Source organism: Trematomus bernacchii, unplaced genomic scaffold, assembly GCF_902827165.1.
Source record: "Trematomus bernacchii unplaced genomic scaffold, fTreBer1.1, whole genome shotgun sequence".
NCBI classification, from domain to species: Eukaryota; Metazoa; Chordata; class Actinopteri; order Perciformes; family Nototheniidae; genus Trematomus; species Trematomus bernacchii.
In genome coordinates, this window is record NW_022987851.1 from 335,186 (window position 1) to 361,106 (window position 25,921).

A 25,921-nucleotide genomic window follows, 5' to 3' on the forward strand; every position below is an offset into this window, starting at 1 on the left:
AATGTATATATTACTAAGAAACTCTAGAAATTTCAACAGAGTTTTTACACTTGTGCATGCCTATTCGTTATCCTCTTCACATCATCCCTTCTTTCAGTTTTTTAGGTTCCTCCGAGCTGTCTAGACGTCTCTTCGTGTCTATGGGGGACGGAGTCTTAAGAAACCTGTGGCAGTTATAAAGTAGTGCAATGATGGCGTATTTTTGTAGGGCAACCCGGAAGTTAGCATCACTATACTGTAGCTCCCTAGACAAAAAACATTTTGGAATATTGTAGAAAACAAGGTATGTGTCAAATACACCATTATGATACTTTGACATTTTGTTCAAAAGGATAATCTCCACATATTGACACTGCTTTTATAAAAGTTGAAGCATTAATGCAATTTAGCTAAAAAGTAATTTTTTTTACAAACTGTAAAGTCCACTGAGACAAATATAAAATGTGTGATATTGGGCTATATAAATAAACTTTGATTGATTAATTACATTTCACCAAGGTGTTTGGCATGATTACGTTTAGACGTTTCATTTAGTCACTTTTTAGCAACTGACATTTGTAAGACACGTTAAAGCTTCAGATATCAACAGTTTACTGACCTATTTTATGTTGTAGCACAAAACATGAACATCTCCTGAGCTTATATTAACCACAGACCTTATTTCAGGCATCTATCAAAAAACACGTTTAAAAAAAAGGGTTGACATCGAGACGAGGGAGTGCAAAAATGCAGACTCATTTATAGTTAAGGACTCATTCCTGCACCACTCTATTGGCTGGTTTGCAAAATCACTCAGATTATTCAGCTAATTTCCCCCCTGCGGCGCTTCCTACCAGTCCTCCGTAGTGAGAGCCCCATGCTGTTAAAATAACAGTCAGTGCTATTAGCCGCACAGACAGCCAGTTGTTACCCTGCAGAGTCCTCAGAAACGAGGTTCTTACAGGGACAAAGCATAGGGTACAGGAGAAAAGGCCTGATTAAACACAAAGTAAGTGAAGGAACATACAGCAGTAAAGAGTAGGCTAATACATCAGTTAACTGGGCATAAACCATGAGACAATACACTGGCCTATAGCGTCTGACATTATCAAATGTCATCCATTTAGACCGTTTCACGCTTAATGAGAAATAAATAGATTCAGAATGTATGCATCTGCAGTACATTTTGAGCATCATGTCAAACTAAACTCGCTCACTGTAGAAAATATATCAAGAAAAGTCTCACTGGGAAAAATGCAATACATTCCAAAAACTACAGAATAGACCAAAAAAACTGAAATAACAGTATAGACTATCTGGATGACGTATTTGAAAACGTATTGAAACATTTAAAATCTATCATTGTTAATATCCACTCCATCCTCACTGTCTTTGCTGGTGCATCGCTGAGTTTCTTGGTGCGTTATCCCCATCAGGCAGATCTAGATCCCTCCGCTACGCGTCGGGCTCCTGATCAGCCTGTCGGTGTTCTTTTCCCCATAATGACCGCGTCGCTGCACATGATCCCTTACTTATTACATGGCTTAGTTGAATACTCGATTATGATTGGTCAATTCAGAACATGTGACACGTTGTTAATCCAGTAGTACAGACCGCTGTCAAGGATTTATTGACCGTTGTTAAGGATGCTCACATCTGCAGAAAGAAGTCCGGTCGATTTAACACTAGAACCGCCAATCGGGTCAATTTGACCCAGAGCTGTTTTTTATTGTATGTAACTTTTTTTCAATTAAATATTAAAGTCTCCCAGTCTGTGACTTTTCCTGAAAGTGTGTTATGTAGCACCCTATGTTGTTAAAAATTGTCAATATGAAGTCAGATTGAAGAAATCGCCCAAAAAATTGCCATTTATACCTATTTCCGCCCAGCGGGTCATATTGACCCCACCCCTTTTCATATAAACATGACGTGTTGCTATAGCAACGCCTTTTGTCTACTGCGGTTCCTTATAGATTGAGAGATAGATTGAGAGAGAGAGAGAGATAGATAGTTATAGATAGAGAGAGAGAGAGAGATAGAGACAGTCTGTAGTGAAGGAGTGCGCTCCCGCTCACGGGAGACTGCTCGCGCTGCGCTCCGCAGCAAACAGCTGTGGGGCGAGTTGAAAGTACGTTATGCTGGCCGGGGTGTCTAAATAATGCTTCCGGGCCAGCGGGCCATTTATAATGTCGAGCCCTGTATGAAAAGCTGAGAGTCCACAGATTCTATTGGTATACGTTTTATCCCTGTGCGATCAAAACTCACTGTTCAATAAAAGAACATTTTACCTTGAAAATCAATGCATTCTAATAGCGGGTCAATTTGACCCAGGTGGCGGTTTTAGGTATACAAAAACCTCTGGCGGTTCCTGATCAGCCTGTCGGGTGTTCTTTTACCCATAAGCCCGACGGATTTTAAACTAATTTAAAAAAAGCTGGAGAAATCATCTGTGGGTGTTTGCACCTGCTATATCTGACTATTTTATATGGATTTCGATGACTACTTTTTTTACGATGTTGTATTTTAGTGTTGCCTCTGTGTTTAGTGTCCTGTCTGTCTGTAACTTTGTGTGGTAGTGTTACCACTGACAGGTCTCTCTTGAAAATGAGACCTTGTGTTTCAATGAGATTTTACACCTGTATAAATAAAGGCTAAATAAAAAATAAAAATGACCGCCTCGCTGCACATTATCCCTTACATGTCCATCAGTAGATATTGTGATTTATGCAGGGTAATATATTTTATTGTAATGCCTTGGTAAGACTGTTGCTTAAGCGAAGCGTTATCATTGGCTCTTCAAATGTTCCTCTGTTATATATAAAACCAATTGTGAGCTGTCCTTACCATCACCATCATAGAAGTATATTTTTATTTTACTATAAAATTCACTCTACTGCGTCCTCTGATATGGTATTAAGCCCATTTATTTATATTTTCAATGCAAACCACTTAAAACTTCTCTTTCCCTTTCACTAAATCTTTTGAACATGAAACCAGTGAAAGCTGAAATAATGTAATCTTTTCACAGGCTATGGTTGCCTGGCGACAGGTCTACATGACCTAAGTTGAAAGAGGATTAATGCATTGTTTATAACGTCCAACCATCCTCAGGCCATAGCTGAATGTCCTTCTTACCTATCATCATCCTCAGCCAGCGCCACCTTCTCAAAGTGGACATGAAGCCTGTGGCCCTCGGGGGCCTCCAGCAGCCAGTGGCAGGTCAGGTTGTTGCTGTAGTTGCTGGGAAAACCTGGAGAGATGATCCGACCAACTGTGACGTTTTTGATCAAACCACCACAGGCAGCTGAGAAACAGAAGAATGTGGAAATTAAATAAAAACAGCAATTGATTCAAAATACATTAAACATTGACCAAGTTTACAACACCCATCCCAACCCTAACCAGTCAATCATCAACCTTCTGACCATAGATAGTTTGGTGCCAATTAAGCCAATCAGGCCAGAAATGGAGCCGGTTCCTTTGCAATAAAGGCAATCACAAAGAAGTTTCCATTGGGGCAGCGGTGGCTCAGGAGGGAGAGTGGGAGTTTGCCAATGAGAAGATCAGTGGTCATTGGCCAAAAGCATAACATGCACTAAATTCATCTTTAATATCTCTCAGTATTTTATAAAGATGGCGAATACATTTTGAAATGCTTCAAACACAAGATAACTAACGAAATCTGCATTTGAGTTCAAATCAAATTGTTACAAGATATTAAAGTTTTTGTGGGTACGCCTCGAGCTCGAGTGCTCCAAAAATAATATTCCTGTTACTCCGAATAATCCAAAGACATTAACAGCAACACTGAACAGTATGCAAAGAGAGTCCCTGATCTGATCAGTCACTTTTTTTTCTCTTCCTTGGCGGAAGAAGCAGTTTTCGCAATTCTGACTAATGTACCATTTTAAATTGAACAAATAGACAGATTTGTATTTATATATCATGCACCTTTACATTCACATTCAACAGCATGCTGGGAACCAGGAAATGAGGTAAGAAAGATAACATCATAAGAGATACAATCAAATATATCAACACAAACAGAAAATCCATCTTCAGCTATAGGAAGGTGTGTGTGTGTGTGTGTGTGTGTGTGTGTGTGTGTGTGTGTGTGTGTGTGTGTGTGTGTGTGTGTGTGTGTGTGTGTGTGTGTGTGTGTGTGTGTGTGTGTGTGTGTGTGTGTGTGTGTGTGTGTGTGTGCGTATATTTTTGTGTTTGATCAGGTCAAGGTTACTCATGCAGCCAAATCATAATTAAAACGGAGGAGGAAGAATAAACCCAGGGGCATCCTGCCCAGCCTTAAGTAATCACACCTCTATACACCTGCTTTACACACACACACACACACACACACACACACACACACACACACACACACACACACACACACACACACACACACACACACACACACACACACACACACACACCACACACACACACACATACACACACACACACAGAGAAACGTTCCCTGTGCAGTGGGTTAGGTTGGATCGGGATGATCAGGAATAAAATGGTCACTTATTATTCATCAGCAAACCTCATGCAAAGACAGAAAGACAAACATTGATCATCCTCTCACTACAGGTCAGTCTCTGTGCCTGACCAGCGGCTCCAGAAAATAACTCTTAGCTGCAAAGTCTTCTAAAATAATACCTCTAAGCTTTGATTTTGCTGTTATTGAAAAGCTATAGTTTAGATATACTACTAATAATGATGAATTTATTCTCTCTCCAAACTCTATTATCTAATAAAGCAGAAATCCGCAAAATATATATCATATTTAAAAAATAAATTATAATAACACTGAAAAGAAAGATACTGGTTATAAATATAAAGATAATTATATATTTATATTTTATCTTTTTAGATGTATGCATGCACAATATTACATTTAAACAGTTTGAAAAAAGGAATATTGATATGAATATGGTTTCTTGCTGAGGGGGCTGCAGCACCCCCATCTGCGAGGCTCCACTAGCACCCGCACCCCCAAACGCGGCGCACCTACAGTGTAAGCGCGCCACAGTTTCGCCGCTGCGAGGCTCCACTAGCACCCCCCCCCCCCCAGCGCATCACAGTTTCGCCACAGAGAGAGTGTGTGTGTGAGGAGCTCCACGGATTGGTCCATTTGGGTATGGGGACGTCACCATACCCAGGAAGAAAAAGACAAATCTCCAACGAGGCGTTCTGGGGCAGCATAGACAGAGTTTTACTCGCTACAGGGTGTACTTTGAGGGTTTTTGACTCTGCAGACCGTTTACATGCTTAAAAACCTTCATAACACACAAGGGGACGGGTAATAACCGGAAAAGCATGACATGGGATCTTTAACACTGTGGTCGCCCTAATGAACTCTCCTTCACATATACCCTAACCACATGCCGTTTGTCACTGGAGTTAAGGATTAGTGGTTAGAAAAAAACATAGGACCTGATTTTCTTTTTACAATTTGACGGTAGCCCTCACCTAGGCAGTGTGGTTCCTTGCCGCTCCAGTAGGGGGTGCTGGCGTTGCGGCAGGTGAGCACAGCGGGGCCCTGCAGCTGGTACCCGCTCAGACAGGAGAAGAAGGCCTCCCCCCCAGAGTGGAGGCTGCTCACCGACACGTCCCCGTAGAGGGGCCGCCGGGGGAACACACAGCTCAGGACGAAGGCTGCAGGGACAGAAAGGAAAGAGAAGATAAGTATTAAAAGTGGAAAAGTCAATAAATTATGTATTTTTAACTTTGAATGTCGCTTATTGAACCATTCACAATGGAGCATTTGCCTCCTTCCTTTTACAGTTGTTCAAAGAAAGTTTGAATTGTTTTTATATAAATGCAAATAATTAATATTAAAACATTAATAAAAAAAGGTCACTTGCTGTTCAATGTTTCAGACAGATCCTCATTTTCTATAAAAAGCAAAAAAGGATTCCAAGCTAGAATTAAAGGCCTCCTCTTTTAAGAATGTAAGTCATTTCCTCCAAAGAGAGGCAGGAAGTCATCTCCCTGAGCCACTGGCCCAAGCGTGGTCTCATTACATTTTACCAAGATAAGCTACAAGGCACAAATCAATTACTAATTTTTAGCTGGATAAATTCCTTATATAAACAACTTAGGGTGTAGAGGCACTTTTATGCCTATCGTCATTACAAATGCGTGTAATATGTCACACCGAGACTCCCTAATTTCCCAAAACTCACCAAGGCAGTGAAACCACTTCCCTTTATCTTCTACACATGTATTAATTTGTCTAGAATGTTATTGTCAAATGTATGTCATTTGAGGACTTTACTCATGTAAATGTGACAGAAACACTATAAGCCTGGACTTAACAAACTGAATTGATTTTGAATCAAGCTGTGTGTTTAAACAACAAATTACAGTTGAAAATAAACAGCAGTAACCCCTAGATTCCACCGAGTCCGTCTGCGCCGCATTGCGGTTTTGGTCCGGCCTCCTCCGGCGTCATACCCTACCAGGCGCGTTTCAGAAGCATTTCAGAAGCGGAGCGTCTTGCCTGCCGGCTCGCAGTTTTTGTTGATTTGGGCATATTTCCTGGACAGGCTACTTTGTACAGACAAAGTTAATAATAACTGTATCAAAGATGAATCAAAGATGTGTTGCTGTATTTTAGTGGTAAAAAAATGCATTCATCATCATAATTATTCTATATATATAATTTACACAGTGCCTGTAAACCCTGTAAATCCCTCCGTAGTCTTTCAAGTAGGAGGAGAACGCTGGCATTTCTCCTCCTACTTGAAAGACTACGGAGGGATAGGGTCTGCAAAATTAGTTTGTGTGTGTGTATATATAGCTCTGAACATTCCACTTCCTGCCTGCCCGACCTTACGTTACGGCTGCGCCGCGACAAAAATAGGATTCTATCCTAATTTTAGAGGAGCCCTGCGCCGAGCCGCTTCTGGGACGCTTCTGAGCCGTAACGCGCCGCGTGAGGTGGAATAGCACCCATTGACTAGAGTGGCCGCGATCGCCGTGAGCACCGCGGCGCAGCCGTAACGCGCCCGTAACGCGCCCGTAACGCGCCCGTAACGCGCCCGTAACGCGCCCGTAACGCGCCCGTAACGCGCCCGTAACGCGCCGCAGACGGACCCGGTGGAATCTAGGGGTTACACAGTGACACAGTTTAGTATATTAGCTTCCCCCTGTGGATACCTGCTGATTGTTAGCGCTTTTGTCCACATTGCGCCTTTTTTTGAATGGCAAGTTTTAAAAATGGTTTCCAATAAGGTCATATGCTGCCGCCTGGAAAAAATGCTGCTGATTTTTTTTCAGGCAAAATCTTTTTGTGCGGCTGCTCTAAGCAAAAAAGTGCTGGTGACATCACTGTAGACAAAGACGGAGATCGTGCATTTTGCAAGCCCCCAGGAAGTGCTCCGGACTCTGAGGAAAATATTCGTAGTGGCCAAACGGCGGTACTACAATTTTCGTATCAGTCCGTGACGTCATTGGGCCCAGAAATACTTTTTCCCATTGACTTACATTGGGAAAGAGACGTCTGTAAACTACCCAGCACGAACACTTGTATAACCCTTATTTAAATCATTAGCTTTTAAAAGTTGTAAAATGCACTAAAAGCCGAATCCAGATTTATTTTCTCTCTCCATTCATTCTACTGAGCCGAGAGCGGGAGCTCGGGGAGCGGGGCTTAACCTGTTAAGCTCTGAGCCTGTTTTTCAGGTCTCAGGCTCAAAAATGCCATTCCCAGAACAAATGACCATATCTTCCCTTCTAAAAGGGTTAAATTAATAATCTTTTTCCTCAAAGTAATGATAAACCTGTGAGTTGGATGTAAAAAAGTCAGAATCAATATAGATGTTTTTTATTTTAAAGAAAATTCAGATTTTACATAGTAAAAAACTGTAAATTATAGTGTCCGTCCAAAAATCCTTTTTTACTTATAGTGAAAACTACCCTTGGATGATGGTAAGGTAGACTAAAAGATTTAGGAATCCAAAGTACAACATATAATAAGTACCCTGTATCAAGATTGATGCAAAACAAGTGACATTTTACCTTTTTAGAGAGGTTTAGCCAAAACCACTCCACCTCTGAGGTGATTTGGGTGAAAATGTTTTTTTTTTCCATATCTCTGGCCCCCCTTGGTCGATTGTGATGGTTGACACCTCTTTCTGACCGTTAGAGCCAATAGAATCGAAGGGGGATGCCCCCACACACACTCGTTGTGAAAACAAACGGTGGGGGCTTCGCCCGGTACCGGGGGGGCGGTGCGTAACAGGTTAAGGGGCAACTCAACTGCGCATGCAGGCACTCCTTCCTAAACCTAACCAATCAGAGTAGGGGCGGGTCTTCACGGAATATGCTTGTGGAATAAAAATCAAGCTTTTTCACTGTTCACGTAAAGGCGAGTGGATTTATGGCAGGCAGTGAACCAACGATAAAAATAACGGCTCTCACCAAGTACGACTCGGTTCCCTTCGTTCCTACCAAAGAGCCGTTCAAAAGAATTGGATCGTTCACAAACGTAACATCACTGACACTAACGGAAACAAAGACCAAAAGACCCATTTGTGTGAGCAGATTAGGCGGGCAGACCCTGAGTGTTGTGCTTTTATCGGCGTATGTGGATAAGCGTCCTCGCTCTGCGGCTCAGTAGCAAAGCTCTTTCATATAAAGTGTGAGAGCAAGGATCCTCTGGGTGATGCTCATGGTAATAAACGATGTAAATCACAGAAAAAAAGTTGTCGTAACAATTGGATATAAGGAAAGATATTGTTGTCATAGAAAAGTGCTGGAAACGTTTTCTAATGAAACACTGTGGAGGCTCTGCCCAGCGCCATGTCAGGGCCTTTCTGCCAAAAAGAGAAGCTGTGTAGACCCAGGGCCTTAAGGTAGCATTTACACCCCCACTCTATTGTACTCAGAGTTGTCACATCAGTGCCAATACGTGGGGAGGCTGGCTCTCAGGTGACCAGTTAACTCACAGGGTTTTTTATTGCCACTGATTTGTCTTCCTACAGCTTCCTGGCATTCACCCAAACATATTAATAATTTATTTCTGCTAAAGACTCTGATCCATCTCACTGTAATTGTCCTAGTTTTATTGTTAGCCCTTGGATGGCTTGGCAGCGGTGCCGCTATCGATTCTGTCTGTTGGGGACAGCGCTGTGCTTCAGGCCAGGAAATATGTAGGGGGATTAAATAGGCCATTAAATGACAACCTACGACCCTGGCCGCCTCCGACACTCTGTTAGAACTGAGAGATGTTAGCGACTCTATAGTGTCTCACAAAAATAAAGATAAGAAGAGGAGTTTTGGTCTTTATAGTATTTCTCATTAGAACAACATCCCAGACTAGTGCTGCCATCACTCCCTGAGCTAGTCATTACCATGGTCAGTTGTAACTATTAATATCCAGACCAAACAAAAAGTGTGGAGCTCCTAGGCTCACTGGAGACTAGAGGAGAGATAAAAGAGCCATCATGGTAGCACTGTGGCATCATAACACTGCCGCTAACAGGGAGCTTTCACAGAGACAAATTGCCTCGGAGCAGTAAAATTCCTTCTATATACTACATCACTTTGTCTTGGGAGACCATATGGTCATGTATCATGTCTTGGCTATTAATAATCACAGCCTCTTATTCTTCTTTCATCTAAAATGAGAGATAATACAATTCTAAAAGCTGAAAAAGCATAAAGCGTGGTATTGTAACAATAACACTTTATTCTTCTTGAACTTCCAACTGTTTTAGATGTTCAGACCCCTGCCCTTAATGCAACAGAGTTACAAAATGAACGACTGATAGTAGTGCTGGGCGGTATATGGTTTCATACCGAATGCCGTGAACTTTATACCGTATCATATGAATCTTTCATATCCCGCAATTCTGTTGAAAAATTGGCAAAGGCGCTCAAGCGGTGCAGCAGTGAAAGGATTTACCAAAACCCTGGATCCAAGGTACGTGTTGCCGGGGATAATATACCTTAGCCAAACAGACATCCACGCATTGCACGAACAACGCAGAAGCAAAGAAATAAATACTGTGTATTTATGATATCGTTTGTTGTCATACTGCCAACTGATAGTTGTAATCTATCTATAATGATATTATTATATAGTTAAATCCATGTTCATCTCCACAGTAGTAGTCTGTAAAGTTAAACTAATTTAGTGGTGTAGAGTTAAAACAAACAAGAACAATGCAAAGAACTATGTGACAGATTTTCTTAATGCTAAAGTTCAGCCTGCTCTGGTTTTGAGTTTCAACAGAGTAGTCCAACCAGGCTGCTCTCATGTTAACTATAACTAACTCTTTACAATCTGTATAGAGCAATGTAGCTCGTGTTTTGCTTTCCTTTTTAATAACAAATACAACAGTATTCTGTTTTTCTTCCGGTTGTTAATTGGCATGAAATAAGGATACTGTCGATACACCTGAAGCACACACTTGAGGTTCATCACTAAATGACACATTTTACTTCTCCCTGGGTCAGCCTTCTGATATGTGCAGGAAAAAAGGAGTGACTGTATATCCAAGCAAAGTTTAATTTGTAATAATGATTTTGGAATGTATTGTTTTTTCAATACCACCTGAGAGGTGGATTAAAAAGCACTAAAAAGTTACAAAGAGGAAGAAAAAAAACCATTGGATACTTACGAAGTTTTGGGTTTTAATGTGCCTGGCCACGGAAAGGCACATTAAAACAAGGAAAAGATTTTCAGGTTTCTGATTTGGATGTTTTCCTGTTGACAGCCTATGTCTGGTAACTGTTTGGTTTTTATGTCAGTTTTAAAACATGACCTCGACCCAGCTTACTGAAGGTGTGTCAGCTGGGCCTGAATTCAGCTGATGCAGAGAGCAGGAGGCTATGGAAGTCAGTAGATGTAAACACACACTGGTGATTGACGTTAAAGATGATATTATTGTACAATAAAATAACAGACACCAAACCAAAGTCAGTCTGAAGCATGTCTCTTGACTAGTAGAATCTTATACCCTCTTTTAAAGTAAACATTCACATGTGAAACTGGACATTTGAACCATCAATGGTTACATATAATCCTTTCTACCATACCGGTCTAGAATTCTTCAGCAGGAATTCCACGACTAGCAGAAAGACAAAGGTTATCCTCTTTGAACAAATGATTAAATCCTAGTTGTATCAGCAGCAACGATTGCTTCTTCTCTGCTGCTCCGAGCGTCTGAACCCACACGGCTGATTCTGAGGGGGCTCCTGGCCACAGTTTAGATCACAGGGCAGCAGCAGTCATTTCAGATGCTTAATAGTCCCCTTTCGCCCGTGGATGTAAATTGAATTTATTTATATTGCGGCCGCATTGTGATATGGCTTTGATGTTTTATGGTTCCACTCGGATCAAACTTCATCTCTAATCTGGTTTGCTCTCTCAAAGCATTAGTTTCTGCTGACCATTTGCCTCGCATTACTGTGAGGAGCTGACAAACTCTGCAGAGATTACTTTATATCGCAGCTCTGTTCCCGGGCCTCACTGTGGAGCAGCTCAAATCTCTGTGCCACAAGATCTCTCCGTGTCTCATGCTTCATTTATGGCTCATAGGTTATGGTTGTGTTAAAAGGTCACAGTCAAGTGGCAACTTAGTTTAAACATTCTCCATGCACTTTCTCACCTAAAAGGTACGACTCACGTTTAAAGCAATCACATTTAGGGTTTGCTTCAGTTTCAACTCCACTATCAAAATCCTAATTGCTCAGTCTTTGTCAATCTCACCACCAGCTGACAAGAACACTAACCCTAATGATTGTGCTAACCCCTGACCCTGTCCTATAGCACTACTTGCAATGCCAATGCCCCTAGACTCTAGAGTGTTGCAGGACTGAGTTCTAAAACCCATAAATGAGTTCCAGGCTTCCTTATCTTGAGGTCGATGATTATTTTGGTTAGATTACCAAAACATATGTCTGTAGTTAGCACAAGCTTACGAGATTGTCACGTTTTGTACTACCACATTAAATACGTCAGTAAAGACTCCTTTTGGAAACGTGTGATGCCTTGAATATGAAAACACATGGCAAAATCATTTTATGATTACTCCTGTGTGAATCAAATACAAAAACAAATAACAGTAACAACAACTTTACAAGTAGTAACAAATTAATAATGTTGAGTTCTTTGTCATTTAATTCGAAACTTTGGCACTGATTCATTCTAGCCAACAGTAATGAGGTTTTGTCAGAGCAAAACTGCAATCTTTAATTGGTAAAGATTGAAAAAGGTGTTGAATGTTATACTATTGTTGCGATTTATTTCAGAGAAATATCCTCAAGCACTAACATCTAAATCATCTTATTTTGAAAGACAAAGCTAAGAGATGTGTTGAAGTAGGAGCTTGGTTGTATCAGAGAATGTTTGAAAGGAAAAACATGCTCTCTTTGTATGCTATTTTCACTGTATTCCAGACATTTTCTGCATTGCCCTAATTTCGCTGTGATCCACTGGGAGAGCAGTCTGAGTCCTGACAGAGAGAAGAGCACAGAAAAGCAAAGAGAAAGAAGGAGAAGACCAACAGTAGCTGCTGTGAGAAGAATCCACTGGGGCTGCACCCCTCCTCTCCATCCTCAAGGGGCCGTCAACAATGATAAATAGCCAGCAGGAAAGAAAGGATGAAGGCTCAGAAACAACCACATGGAGATCATATGTAAAGTAGAGGAGCAGAGATAATGCAGAGGGATGCAAATAGAAAAGAACACATTGCTGGCAGTCTGTGGTCTAATCTATGTTGCAGTGGAAATGCAGCTCTCTTCTCTATTCCCCCACTCCCTGAGAGTCAATGAGCCATAGATATACTGTAGAACCCCCACACCCCCCCTCGACCCTGCAATCCATTTTATTTATGCTTTATTGCAGCAGCCTCTGAGCTCAGTGTTGGCCTCAGGCTGCAGCATGTGGATATGTTGTTATAGCAAGATCACCCTGCCGTTTCTCTTTCAATTAGCCTAACATGGTATGGAGCACTAGACCTCCCACCCAGAGGTAAATCACCACCAGCACCAAGAGCTCTCGGCCTTTGATGGCTTCTGCGGGCCAAGGAAAGGACACATGGGAGTGGGAGTGGTTCTGTGATGTGGTAAAATGTCCACTCATTTCCAGGTTTTAGGACTCATTCCTGCACCACTCTATTAACACTCCCATGTGTGTCCATCAGTAAACGTCCCACTAATGAATGTCCAAAGCATCTATGGGTCATAAAAATGGCTACATTCCTTCGACCCTGGATCCCTTCCATCCATCCTTTCCTCTCTCCCTTCATCCTTTGGCCCCTCCCTTCCTGTATCCCTTTCACTGCTACATCTCAAAGGATATCTCGACATCCTTCCCGACATATCTTAATCCCCTATTCCTTTCTCGTCTTATCTCTTCCCATTTAATCTGGGTTATACTTTCTCTATCGTTGTTACACGGATGGAAATAGTGCATGAAAATGTGCACTATGCTGAGTTTACCAAGACAACCTATAAAAAGATAGAGGAAGTGTCTAACATTTTACAGGAGCAGATCAGACGAGGTCTCTTATAACATGTACACTTTATTGTGGATTTTCATTGACATTCTTTGGTCAATAGTTCAATCATGGCATAGAAAACAATCTAAAATGGTTATGAAATACATCCAGGCTGCCCAGAAATTAAGCTTTTCCTCTTTCCTTCAGGAAAGTGATAGTATGCTGTCTGCTTAGTCTCGCACTTTCATATTAAACCCTGTGGGTGAGGCTTTGGATGTTAAGCTGTTGTTTGATAAAGATTTGCAAAGCGATATCCATATTTAGTGTGGTTATAACATTACTGCAGGTACTTACTGGTTAATGCCGGTTGTATTTTAGCATAACACTACAATGTCTATTAAAACAAGTTGTTATGTGTCTGTAAATGTGGGTTGTTGCAAAGTAAATGAAATGTAAATGTATACAAATTGCCACTGAAACAAATGTATAGTTGCTGATTGAGGGGAAATTGTGTCTGTGTTGGAGAGCGAAGGTAGAGAGAGAAAGAGAGAGATTAGATTACAATTCTGGCCTCTTATTATCCACATTTTATAAATAACTATATGACTGTGAGAGCCACTTCACCGCAGCAGGAGAGAAAATACTGCAGCAAATTAAAAGCTGCTAAAAGTCACTTTAAAGGAGCTCCATCAGAACGAGTCGAAGATAAAAGAGCAGCTATGCAATAACAGTAATGTGTTATTTTTTTAGATTATGTCTGAAAAAATATGTAAATCACATAAGCTCGTTTTAACCAAAGACCTTATTTCAGGCATCCAACCAAGACATTTTTCCAAAAAACATAGATTTGAGACGAGGGAACATGGAAATGCTAAAATGCTGACTCATTTCCAAGTTTGGGACTCATTACTGGTGCAGGAATGAGTCCCACACTTGGAAATGAGTCAGCATTTTTATAATTCGGATAATTTAAAGTAACACTTAACTTCAGATGTCATGGTCAATACTACTCTTTGAAAACATTGCTATAATAGCGTATGTGGCTCTGGTATTTTGTTAAATCTGGATGTTACACATAACAGAAAGGCAAACTGGAGGTGTGTTTAAATGTCATTCTTGAACTTTTGTATTAGTTTGATTAAACAAACCTACAGTTAAAAAAATCTAATCTTTCTTGAGTTTTTTTAATATGAAATGGACAGTTTGCTCAGTTAGTGTGTTGTGATTGCATCTACTGAAACGCAAACTAATCTTTTCCTAACTGTTTGTTTTTTTCTTAAAATCAACACAAATATATTGAAAAGGCATTCTGCTGATGAAACCAAGAGAAAGAGGTAAACGCTCTGTAGGAAGTTGTTAAATCAGTAACTAGTCAGAGGGTCACCAGTGCGATCCCTGCAGTCAACACATTGAAGCCCAAATTGCTTCCGTCGGTAGGTCTATGGTACGTCTATGGTTTGTATGTTTGTCGGTTGGGATACAACTGTCATCCAAATAATGTGTAATGTAAAAGTAGGTATCAATGCTGTTAAGGAATAATTCTTCTAGATATCTAACCTTTTACTCTGACATATGTTATCTCCTTTAAGGAAAGGCCTTGGTGCCATATGTGTTGTTGTCACCAGTGTGTGACCGGTCAACTTGACTGGCACGTAGGGTAATTGTTGTGAGAACACTGAAGCACTTCTTTATCGGTGTTTGTGCAACCCTGTCTCCTAGAAATTACGTTCCCACAAAACTAAACTGCATTCTCAAATACGTTTCGCAAGAAACGTATTTCCTTCCACGTTACGTTTGTTATGAACATATCTTAAATACGTTTATTTTCTACATATCTTCTAGAAACCTATTTTCTCTCATATGACGTTTGTTATGAACGTATCTTAAATACGTTTGCTTTCTACCTATATTTGCCATTTCTTTTCTAGCTTATAATAATGATAATAGTCATTTATTAATATCATTTTAGAGCAAACTTATTTTCGCGCTGGCTGGCGGCTGACTTTTCAGTTGACCAAATCCGTTATTATGCTGGTTAATGCTTAATAATCACAATATTGTTTGTAGTCGTTTCATACAGCATTCTCAATTACGTTTAACAAGAAACGTCTTTTGTCCCACGTTACGTTTGTTCTGAACATATCTTAAATACGTTTGCTTTCTACCTATATTTGCCATTTCTTTTCTAGCTTATAATAATGATAATAGTCATTTATTAATATCATTTTAGAGCAAACTTATTTTCGCGCTGGCTGGCGGCTGACTTTTCAGTTGACCAAATCCGTTATTATGCTGGTTAATGCTTAATAATCACAATATTGTTTGTAGTCGTTTCATACAGCATTCTCAATTACGTTTAACAAGAAACGTCTTTTGTCCCACGTTACGTTTGTTCTGAACATATCTTAAATACGTTTGCTTTCTACCTATCTTTGACATTTCTTTTCTAGCTTATAATAATGATAATAGTCATTTATTAATATCATTTTAGAGCACACATTTGAAATCGACGATCGGGCTTGATATCCTATGGTTAAATTAAAATCAGTAGGCGAGGCTGTAATTTCGCCAGCTGCGAGGCAGAGTTTTAACATGCCAAAAAGCTGCTGTGTCGTTTATTGCACCTCAAACACCTCAAACTTCCTCTAAGGACAGCAGAAGAGCTCTGTGGCTTCAGGCTTGATCACCGTTCAAATGACAGCGTTGGTTTCCCCAAAAGTGGGTGGGGCTGTGACGTAGATTTTACTCTCATCTATTATTCAAAACCATTCTATTTAATCCAAACGTAAATTACATGCCAGTGTTTTATCTTTTTATTAAGCGATTTGTTTATGTTATTTAACTCATAGATATATATAAACATATGTTTTTATATATATCTATGGTTTAACTGGGGTTGCGTTCGAATACTCCAAAAAAAACAGCTCCTAAATTCTAACCCTATCGTCTATTCCTTGACCTCGGAGTGAAACGTCATGGGGTTAAGGGATAGTGGATAGGAGAATTCAAAAGGATTTAGGAGAAGAGACTGCGGCACTTTAGAGAATCCGACTGCACTTTCACTATCCGACGTGTTTATGATGCGCCAGCAGAGGTCATAAATGTGCGCCTGCTGCTGTGGGGAAACTATGGAAACTACAGTTTTCTATACAGCGGACTACAACATGGATGTTTAATAAGAACGAGGTACTACTGTAAACTCATCTAGAGACTCTGCACCGTGCTCTGATGCTGTTGTTTTATGCTTTATGAACGGGGACAACAGAGAAACATATTCTTCATGACCAAAGTTGAAATTGAAATAAAAAAGGAAAGTGAAACTTATGCTCGTCACCCTCTCCCTCCGGTCCACATTAATACAAATGATCCCAATACATATGATTGTATGAAAAGATCTTAAAATCAATACAAATGTATTTATTATAAACGTTAGTCCTTAACATCTATCACTGTGTATATCACCATTCAAACATCTTTTAAAAGTTGAACAAACCCCACACAGCTCAGTAAAGACTGTGAAATGTTGACTTTATTTGATCATTTCAGTAAAAACTAACGTTCATATTTCTCTTTTTGATTATAATACTGATGAACGTTCAAAACAAAAGCACTTTGGCAACTTACCACATACGTTTTAAAATGCTTAATAAGCACCGTAACTTTCATGATATCATTTCTCGTTCATAATCGGTTGTTTCCGTGAACGGCCGACTGTTGTGTGACGGCAAATGCTGCGGCCGCAAGGCATTGTGGGGCAGCATTTTCTCCTCTCCTTTCGGTTAGGGAGGTCCAGTGGTTCCTAGGCTAAAGGAGGTTATAAAGGAAGTTTGAAACCTCCTTTCCTTTTAATTTAGAGAATTCGAACGGCACTTATCATGGCTGCCACTGAGGGACTTCCGGGTCATTTCACTCCGTTAGGAAGGTTCCTAAGCTAAATGGACTATTCGAATGCAACCCCGGAATGTTTTCACATTGAACCGGAAGTACGTCACTTCACTTTGTCTTCTTCGTCCCTTTTACGTTCCAGACAATGCATGGCTCAGCGTAACAGACTGAACAGCGACCCCAGGTGTGTCTACATTGGAATTACATCTTCATTACTGAAGGAAAAATACTTTACCTTGTGTTTGTTAACTGGGTTTTTAATGCAGTTGGCTTTTCTTAATGGTTACAACATTGCTATGAGTTACAGTATATATCTGAAGCAAATTATGTTTCTGAAGATGTGTAGTCAATTCCACCCTTCAATGTAGCATAAATGTGAACTTTCATTACAGGAACAATACCGGAAACAGACGTAGGAAAGATCCTCAGCTCGCTGATTGGATGTTTTAGCCGCAATGCACGTTGGGATATGGTGTTTATGCGATGTGAAATCCGAAAACATTAAAAAAAAAAATAATAATACTTTATTCCGAGTGTTCTTGCTTTTCTCTTTGAAAGTCATCACATAACGGCATTGTAATACACGGTTCGGCTGCATTAAATATTACACATCTGCCATAGTTCTTTATTTATAGAGCCCTGATGAGAAGACTTCTGGACAAACAGGAAGAACTGCCGCCGAAACTGAATATGTGACGTGGATCATAAATATATCAACAATTAAACAACATCTTACATTTCTTTTCACAAAATACGTCTCCTTGCAGTATCAATACTAATACGGCTGACTTTTATATTTGATCCAATTGGTAGATAGGTTATATTTACACCATAACGGTGCACAGCTGATAGAAAAGGACTTGTAGTTTTTAAAGATATTACTGATTTTCTTTGAATATAAGAATGTAAATACTGAGTTGAGAGAATAGTCAGGGGATTTGGGTGATGGGAGACACATCTATGGATTCAGAATTTCAATAGCTTACCATTAAATGACGGATATACCTTTCTGTCTGTGATGTTTTACAAATCAGATATTAATGTGTAGAAGTAAAACATGAGAAATAATATAGCAATATCCTGTACAATTATGTAAAAACATGAATAAAACTACACATCTTCAGATGTTATACATACATAAGTGTCCTACACTAACAAAGTTATTATTAGTATGCTGTGTGTACCTTGTGTGCACCGCCTAGTGGTTAAAGCACGTTATTTAATTATTTTTGTTGAATAATGTTATTTTTGTTGAATAATGTTATTTGATGAATAAAATATTAAGAGTACATACTTTCATAGGGGGAAAGTAGAAGGTCAATGATAGAAATATAGAATATAAAAAATCAAGAAGATACTGTAAGTGATCTCTACAATAAAACAGTTTAGTGCCTGATATTAATATGAGGATGTGCAAAACAGACAAACTAATTAACCTTTATTAACACATTAAAGAACACTTTAGGTTTTCTTTCAAATAAGAAAAAAGCTTTGGGGGTATCTATCTACAGATAAATATTAAGCCTGACAAAGTACTTAACGTCTAATATATTGCTTTCCTGCAATGTTAACTGTGTTGAAGCACTTATTTTAACTGATATTATATATATATTAATTATACTCTTATGTATGTAGATAGTATAAGACATGTGCAGAATTTGAGTTTAATGGTGGAGGAATACACACATATTGATAGATGTCTTGTAATGCACTGTTGAGGAACCTGTGACCCAAGTTTTTCATTAATTGCATAACTTCAACATAGTTGTGTATATGATATGTCAATAAACCTTAGAAAATCTTGAAAGGGATGTGCAAAATAACTATTATATACAGTCTTTAATTAACTATTAGTAGAGAATAACGAGTAATGAATATACTTTATAGAGATCTGCAGATAAATGTTTAGTCTTCTCAAGCACCAACTAATATCTCTCCTGATTGTTGGCACTTGACAATCACCTTTCCCTGAATTTTACTCAGGTGTAACTAAAGTCTGCTTTAAGGGTTGTTTATATTTCACATCATTAATCAGAATCTGCAAAGTAACTAAAATAAATGTAGTGGAGTAAAAATACCAGGTTAACCTCTGAATTGTAGTGGAGTAGAATTACAAAGTAACAATGAGCTGGCATGTGGGTATATATTAATGCTTCCCATTATGGACACAAGCGATTTTCACCCATTTATTAATTACATGTTTTACATTTGTACACACCAATTTGTTTCCTATCCCCTAAACCTCCAGGGCTGTACACAGTTTAATACAATCAACTTCTAATTTTGGGAAAAACGAAAACGTCTTTTAAAACTACAATTCCCAGTAGAGACGTGCCATAGAACATGTTGCAAAACACAATAGCCAGCATCTGTAGTTCTGGGGGGGCGTTCGAGTCCAGTTTTGGAAAGTCTGCCGTGGTTTCGTTCCATTTCAAAGAGCTGTTTGGCGCTCGGCGTAACCTTGGCGCACTGCCACTCCAACATCCAATCCCAGAGCTTGAAGATTAATCACGGGGTTTGTCAACGGGACTGTAGTCCCAAACGATAGCTGGGGATTATGGGTAGTGTAGTGTCTTCGGCCATCCTAAATTCTGATTTTTTTTCGGATTTCATATCGCATTAACACCATATCCCGACGTGCATTGCGGCTAAAACATCCAATCAGCGAGCTGAGGATCTTTCCTACGTCACTTTACAGCCCTGCCCACTTTTGGGGAAACCAGCTGTCATTTGAACGGCGATCAGCCTGAAGCCACAGAGCTCTTCTGTTGTATACTGTCCTTTCTTCTTAGAGGAAGTACAGAAACACGTAACTCTGGATTTGTTTTAATGTTTGAGGTGCAATAAACGACACAGCAGCTTTTTGGCATGTTAAAACTATTATTTTCTGCCTCGCAGCTGGCGAAATTACAGCCTCGCCTACTGATTTTAATTTAACCATAGGATATAATCATAATCATAATGTTGGATATCTTGAAATAATGTTGGATATCTTGAACACACTAATGTATTATTTTTGAAGTCACACATATTGAAGTTCACTGATCTGGTTAAATTTAAAACGGCACAAATCATGTACAGAGCAAGACATAATCTACTTCCTAGGAATTTAAAAACATTGTTCATAGACCGAGAGGGTGGGTATCATTTGAGAGGAAATCTATATTTTAAACAACTCAAGGTCAGAACAACTCTGAGAAGTATGAGTATAACAATCTGTGGGGTGATTTTATGGAATGGTTTGGAGCAGGAGTTAAAACAAAGCACAAGCATAATTCAGTTTAAAAGGATGTACAGAAACACTTTTTTGGAAAACTATGAGAATGAAGAGAGGTGATTGAAGATGAGAAATTATTGTATATGTATGTATAACATTTTGTAAATGTAAGTAGGAATAACTTGCACAATGACTTAAAGGACAATCATTGATCAAGTAAGGGGTGGGAATTAATAAGCATTTGCTTCATCCTACTCCCTTTCGGACACATATGATTTATTTTTTATTTTTTATTATTATTATTATTATTATTAATATGAAGATTTTTTGTTGTTGAATATATAAATATTATCGTGAATGTGGATAAATACTGTATTTCAACAATACGGTATTCTGTTTTTTTCACATTTGTTATTTTTTATTTGTTATTTTTAATCTGTTCGAAATAAAGATTGAAATGAAATATCAAGCCAGATCGTCGATTTCAAATGTGTGCTCTGAAATGATATTTATAAATGACTATTATCATTATTATAAGCTAGAAAAGAAATGTCAAAGATAGGTAGAAAGCAAACGTATTTAAGATATGTTCAGAACAAACATAACGTGGGACAAAAGACGTTTCTTGTTAAACGTAATTGAGAATGCTGTATGAAACGACTACAAACAATATTGTGATTATTAAGCATTAACCAGCATAATAACGGATTTGGTCAACTGAAAAGTCAGCCGCCAGCCAGCGCGAAAATAAGTTTGCTCTAAAATGATATTAATAAATGACTATTATCATTATTATAAGCTAGAAAAGAAATGGCAAATATAGGTAGAAAGCAAACGTATTTAAGATACGTTCATAACAAACGTCATATGAGAGAAAATAGGTTTCTAGAAGATATGTAGAAAATAAACGTATTTAAGATATGTTCATAACAAACGTAACGTGGAAGGAAATACGTTTCTTGCGAAACGTATTTGAGAATGCAGTTTAGTTTTGTGGGAACGTAATTTCTAGGAGACAGGGTTGGTTTGTGGGCTCTCGGATGTGAAATCCTTGAGGCCATGAGCATTGGACGCAGATGATTCAGTGTTTAGTCTACTCCTTCAGAGATGTTGATTTCTCTCTGTGAACCTGTTAAAAGGTCTAGCATAGAGAGAGGCTCTTCAGAATTGACGTGGCAACTCTACCGTGTGGTCAGAACCTCTGACTCTTTGATTTGTGATGTGAATCCTCCGGCCGAATACTCTGAATAAACCCATCAGTGTTTGACATCAAAGCTCCAACTCTCACCATGTCTCCTTCCTGAGTCGGTGACTCCATGCATTACTACACAGAAGTTTCCTCCACAAATGCAAGAAAGTTGTTGAATTGCATTATGGGACATGTAGGATCCAGTGTTTCTGGAGCTTGGATGCAACTACGTTTACAAATCTGGATAACTCAGCCTGCTGCTTCTATTTTAACAATTTCCTCCTTTTGAATGTATCATTTGCTAGTCTGTTTACTTTGTCCAGGTGAAATACTTAATCTCTTCATCAGCCCTGTGGTCTTGTTGTACAGCAAACATACAGCAATATAAGCACATTCTGAATTTCTATTTTTTTACATCCATTTAAAGGAATAGTCATCTCTTTGGTGATATGCTATATATGCCCCAGTTTTCAATACAGTCCCCTAAATACAGTTGTACTCCTTCAGTTTACTGTCCTGCTGATACTTGAATATTCATAGCACAATGACATTTCCTTTTGCTAACAAAGACAAATGTTCTATTAGAACTCTTGCATTTTACATGGACTGATAAAAACATACATCTTCTTCTGTGCCTCCACATCAATAAAGAAAGTGACAGAGGGGATTCATTTACGCCTCGCTCATCAGAGCTCATTGAGAATAATCGGGCGTGACAGGCTTGCACAGGAACGGACACTGTGGGTGGGAAATATCCTTCAGTGATGAGATTCAATTTCACACAATGTCATACCCTCTGTGGGACCCAGCATTGTCTGGGGGCATGGTTAACTGCACAGTCAACTGAGGACCGCTAAAAAGTGTCAAAGTGTTATAAAACCCATCTGGACCACCTACATTAAACTTGAGTTTGATGGCTAAAAAAGAAATGTTTCATCATTTATAGAACAAGGAAATGCATCATTCTTCAGAGAGATTTTCCAAATGCTGGTGCCATGACAGCTTGTTTGAGTCAATGGAGAAAAATGGAGGACAGTGAGATAGAGGAAATGAAAGACAACACATGTCATTCAGAAAGAAATCAAAGCTTGGTTTTCAGCTCTGAATAGATGCTAGCCAGTTTCTATGGAGATAACACAACATTCAATATCACTTTATCACTGCAGGTGCTAAAACAGTGAGTCTATAAATAACACAAACTTCACGACTACTGTCACCTCTAGTCTCAATGCCCTCCACCAGTTAATAAAAAAATCAATGAGTTACATTTCAGAGGGAGACTTACTTACCCTTGTACATTAGCTGCTGTGATGGAACGTCAAATATTTTTCATTAGTTTTACCAAAATAACTTGATTTAACTGTATTTAAAATAACATTTCCAAAGAAATAAATCCTTCGAATCTGCCTGTTCAGTTTATGTTGGAATGTGAAGGGTTAGATGAAAGAAGCTCGTCTCTGCGAGTTACTGTGAAGACAGGAGCTGATTGGTGGTCCTGCTATGAATTCACAGAGGTCCAGCTAGGGTAACTGAACGAGAGAGTAATGTCAAATGACAGTACAATTGACCAATCATATCTTCCCTCCAAATGGCCCGCTGTGAAGTTTATGCATGTGTGTTATATAGTGGTGCAGTGACGCGTCCTAAAACCCGGAAGTAAGCTCTGCATGGGTTCCATCGACAAAAAAGCAATGGGATTTCTCCATAGGATTTTGGAAAATAGCTCGAAATAAGGTCTGTGGAAAACGAACCTGTTAGATAAATGCACGTTTTGTTCAGCCGGAAAATATCCACATGTCTACCCTACTTTTATAATTTTCTAATCATAAATCTAATCGATAGATTTATGATCGATAGATTTATGATTAGCATAAGTTCATTCATGATGGCTCATGTCAGTGATAGTGATGACATCGTTGCGAAATTATTAACCGAGTCATTTTCAAGATTGAGTTACAATGATAAACTGGAGTGGCAGAGGATCAGCTGCATGACCCCGCCATCAAGTGCTTCATCCAAAAGGACAGGGGGATGGACTTTGTGTTTAAGTGATTTGATCATCAGAGGTAGGCCTAAGTCATTTTCAATATGGGCCGCCGTGCCGACTTCATTCATGTTTAATTGTTACTTGGCTGTGGGTGCCCTGTCATGATAGGTGTTTATATAAATGGTGTTGTTTTGTGTGGTAGAGGGTCGCTGTCATTGATGCGTTTTGCACCCCGGGCCGTTGTTTTGATATTCCGCTGAAGTATACGCTGTGACGTAATAACTCTTATTTAAAAAAATTTAAAAAAGTCACGGCTCGCCACTGTGACAAACACAAAGAGAACAATCTTGAAATGTTGTTGGAAAAATGTTTGCTGCCTGGCTAACATACTGTATGTGCCTTGGCATGGCTCTTTTTCGAAACAGAAGCGCTAGAGCACAGTAAATGCTTGCAAGAGGTCAGGGTTAATGGTGGATGTATAAAGCACAGGACTGACAGAGAGGATAGATTCAGACAACAAGAGCGCTTGTCAAGCCTCTTAAAACTCATCATTTAGTTTTTCTGGTCTGCCTACTCCACTCTAATCAACGTTGTCTGCTGCCTGGTTCTAGAAACAAACTCACTGTGCACTACCTGCCCAGCTCCAAAAAGCAGACAGACACAGTTAGAGGCATCTTATCAAGAAAGTGACAACCTATAGTATTACAAAGTCCAAGATGTTTCTGGTGGAAACCAAAACCGGAGCTAAAAGAAGAGAGATTATTAAAAACCATCAGCCATAACAACTTCGGAGGTGAACCATGTCATTGTTGATTGAAGACTTTACCAACGGGACAAAAGACACAGAAGATGCTTCTCTCAGGCGATAATTCATTATACATAATTTTTGGTGGGCTGAAAATAACTATTAAAACAAGCAAGAGGGTGGATGTTTGTCTAAGCACACCTGCGCAAGATCTTTATCATTGCTACAGAATAAGTCAGGGCAAAAATGTTGTAGCTACACACCAGATGGATTATCACATGTTATGAGAGGCATGCTGACTTGAAGTAGAGGTTGGATCACAAAGTCAGGATTTTGTAGAATGATACAAACATGGTGCCTCTCTGCAGCTGCACACTGTGTAATGTGTTCTTGAAGAGATCACCCATGTCTTTCAGAATGCTTGACAGGCTAAATTGAATGCCAAACATATTTGTGTATGCGGTTACTCAATTTCTATGTCAATTATCTAATGCAGGAAAAAAGTCCAACCCACCCTCATAATTAATTAATGGAAAAATCCTTTTGCAACTTCATACTGACCAAAATTAAAGTGGATTCATGCCCAATTAAAATTATATAGTCAGCGTGTCAAGAAGTTTATAATTATCCAAGAAACGGAATGAGTGGGCTCATCGGCTGCTAAACATTCAGCTCGATATCCTGCAGCCCCTCCTGCAAGATTCAAATTGGAGACCACTGAGTGTTTTCCATCAAGCGATTAGCTGAAGCATGCAGCTCTTAAATTCACTTTACATCATCTGCAACATCTGTATTGTATTCCTATTAGGGTGTCTGGGGTTTTGCGAATGAGATATTGACACAGGTACATTTCAATTGAAGCAGTACATTGTAGGGTCTCATAAAAAAAAAATCTAAATGTATATGGTCGGATAGTGTTAGTAGTTTGATCCATGGAGACATTATTTTGATTAGATGACTCCAGAGGACTGCTCTGGTTAAGTTTTAACATCTTTATTTTTTCATGATGGACTTTATTCGCAGAAGCAGCAGGCAGATTTTTTCAGATAGACAATGACACGGTCAATAACTAGTATCTTATAACTTCATGTACATTTTGATATCTTTGGTATCACTTAACAAAGGGTTTTGAAAACTGTGAACACTCGTAACAGACTGTCAGTTTCGTCTGTCTTGTGTCTGTGTTGATTAGCCTGGAATAAGAATCAATCTATGGTCTTATTCATTGAGTTCTTCTTCATTTAGTCCAAAATAATTTCACTATTATTGCCTTTCATCATCTCTCTGGCATTGTTAACAAAATGTCACTTGGTAAACTCAAGCTATCATTAGCAATATATATATATATATATATATATATATACCAAGTTAAGCTCTAGGCAGCAACATCCTTGTGTGTTTCATTATTCTAGAAATCGTCTTTATAATTAGGAAGCTGACAGGAATCTTGGAACACTTATTT

General features: G+C 39.1%; 1 protein-coding gene across 1 annotated transcript in view; it reads right to left on the bottom strand.

Annotated features, from left to right (window-relative positions):
• Window positions 1-25,921, bottom strand: part of sez6b (seizure related 6 homolog b) — a 215,480-nt gene that overhangs the window by 55,797 nt on the left and 133,762 nt on the right. Inside the window, exons 5-6 of the mRNA XM_034112960.1 lie at window positions 5,455-5,640; window positions 3,115-3,283 (exon numbers count right to left, since the gene is read on the bottom strand). Of these exons, the coding sequence (XP_033968851.1) occupies window positions 3,115-3,283; window positions 5,455-5,640 (355 nt within the window). The remainder of the gene's footprint in view (window positions 1-3,114; window positions 3,284-5,454; window positions 5,641-25,921) is intronic.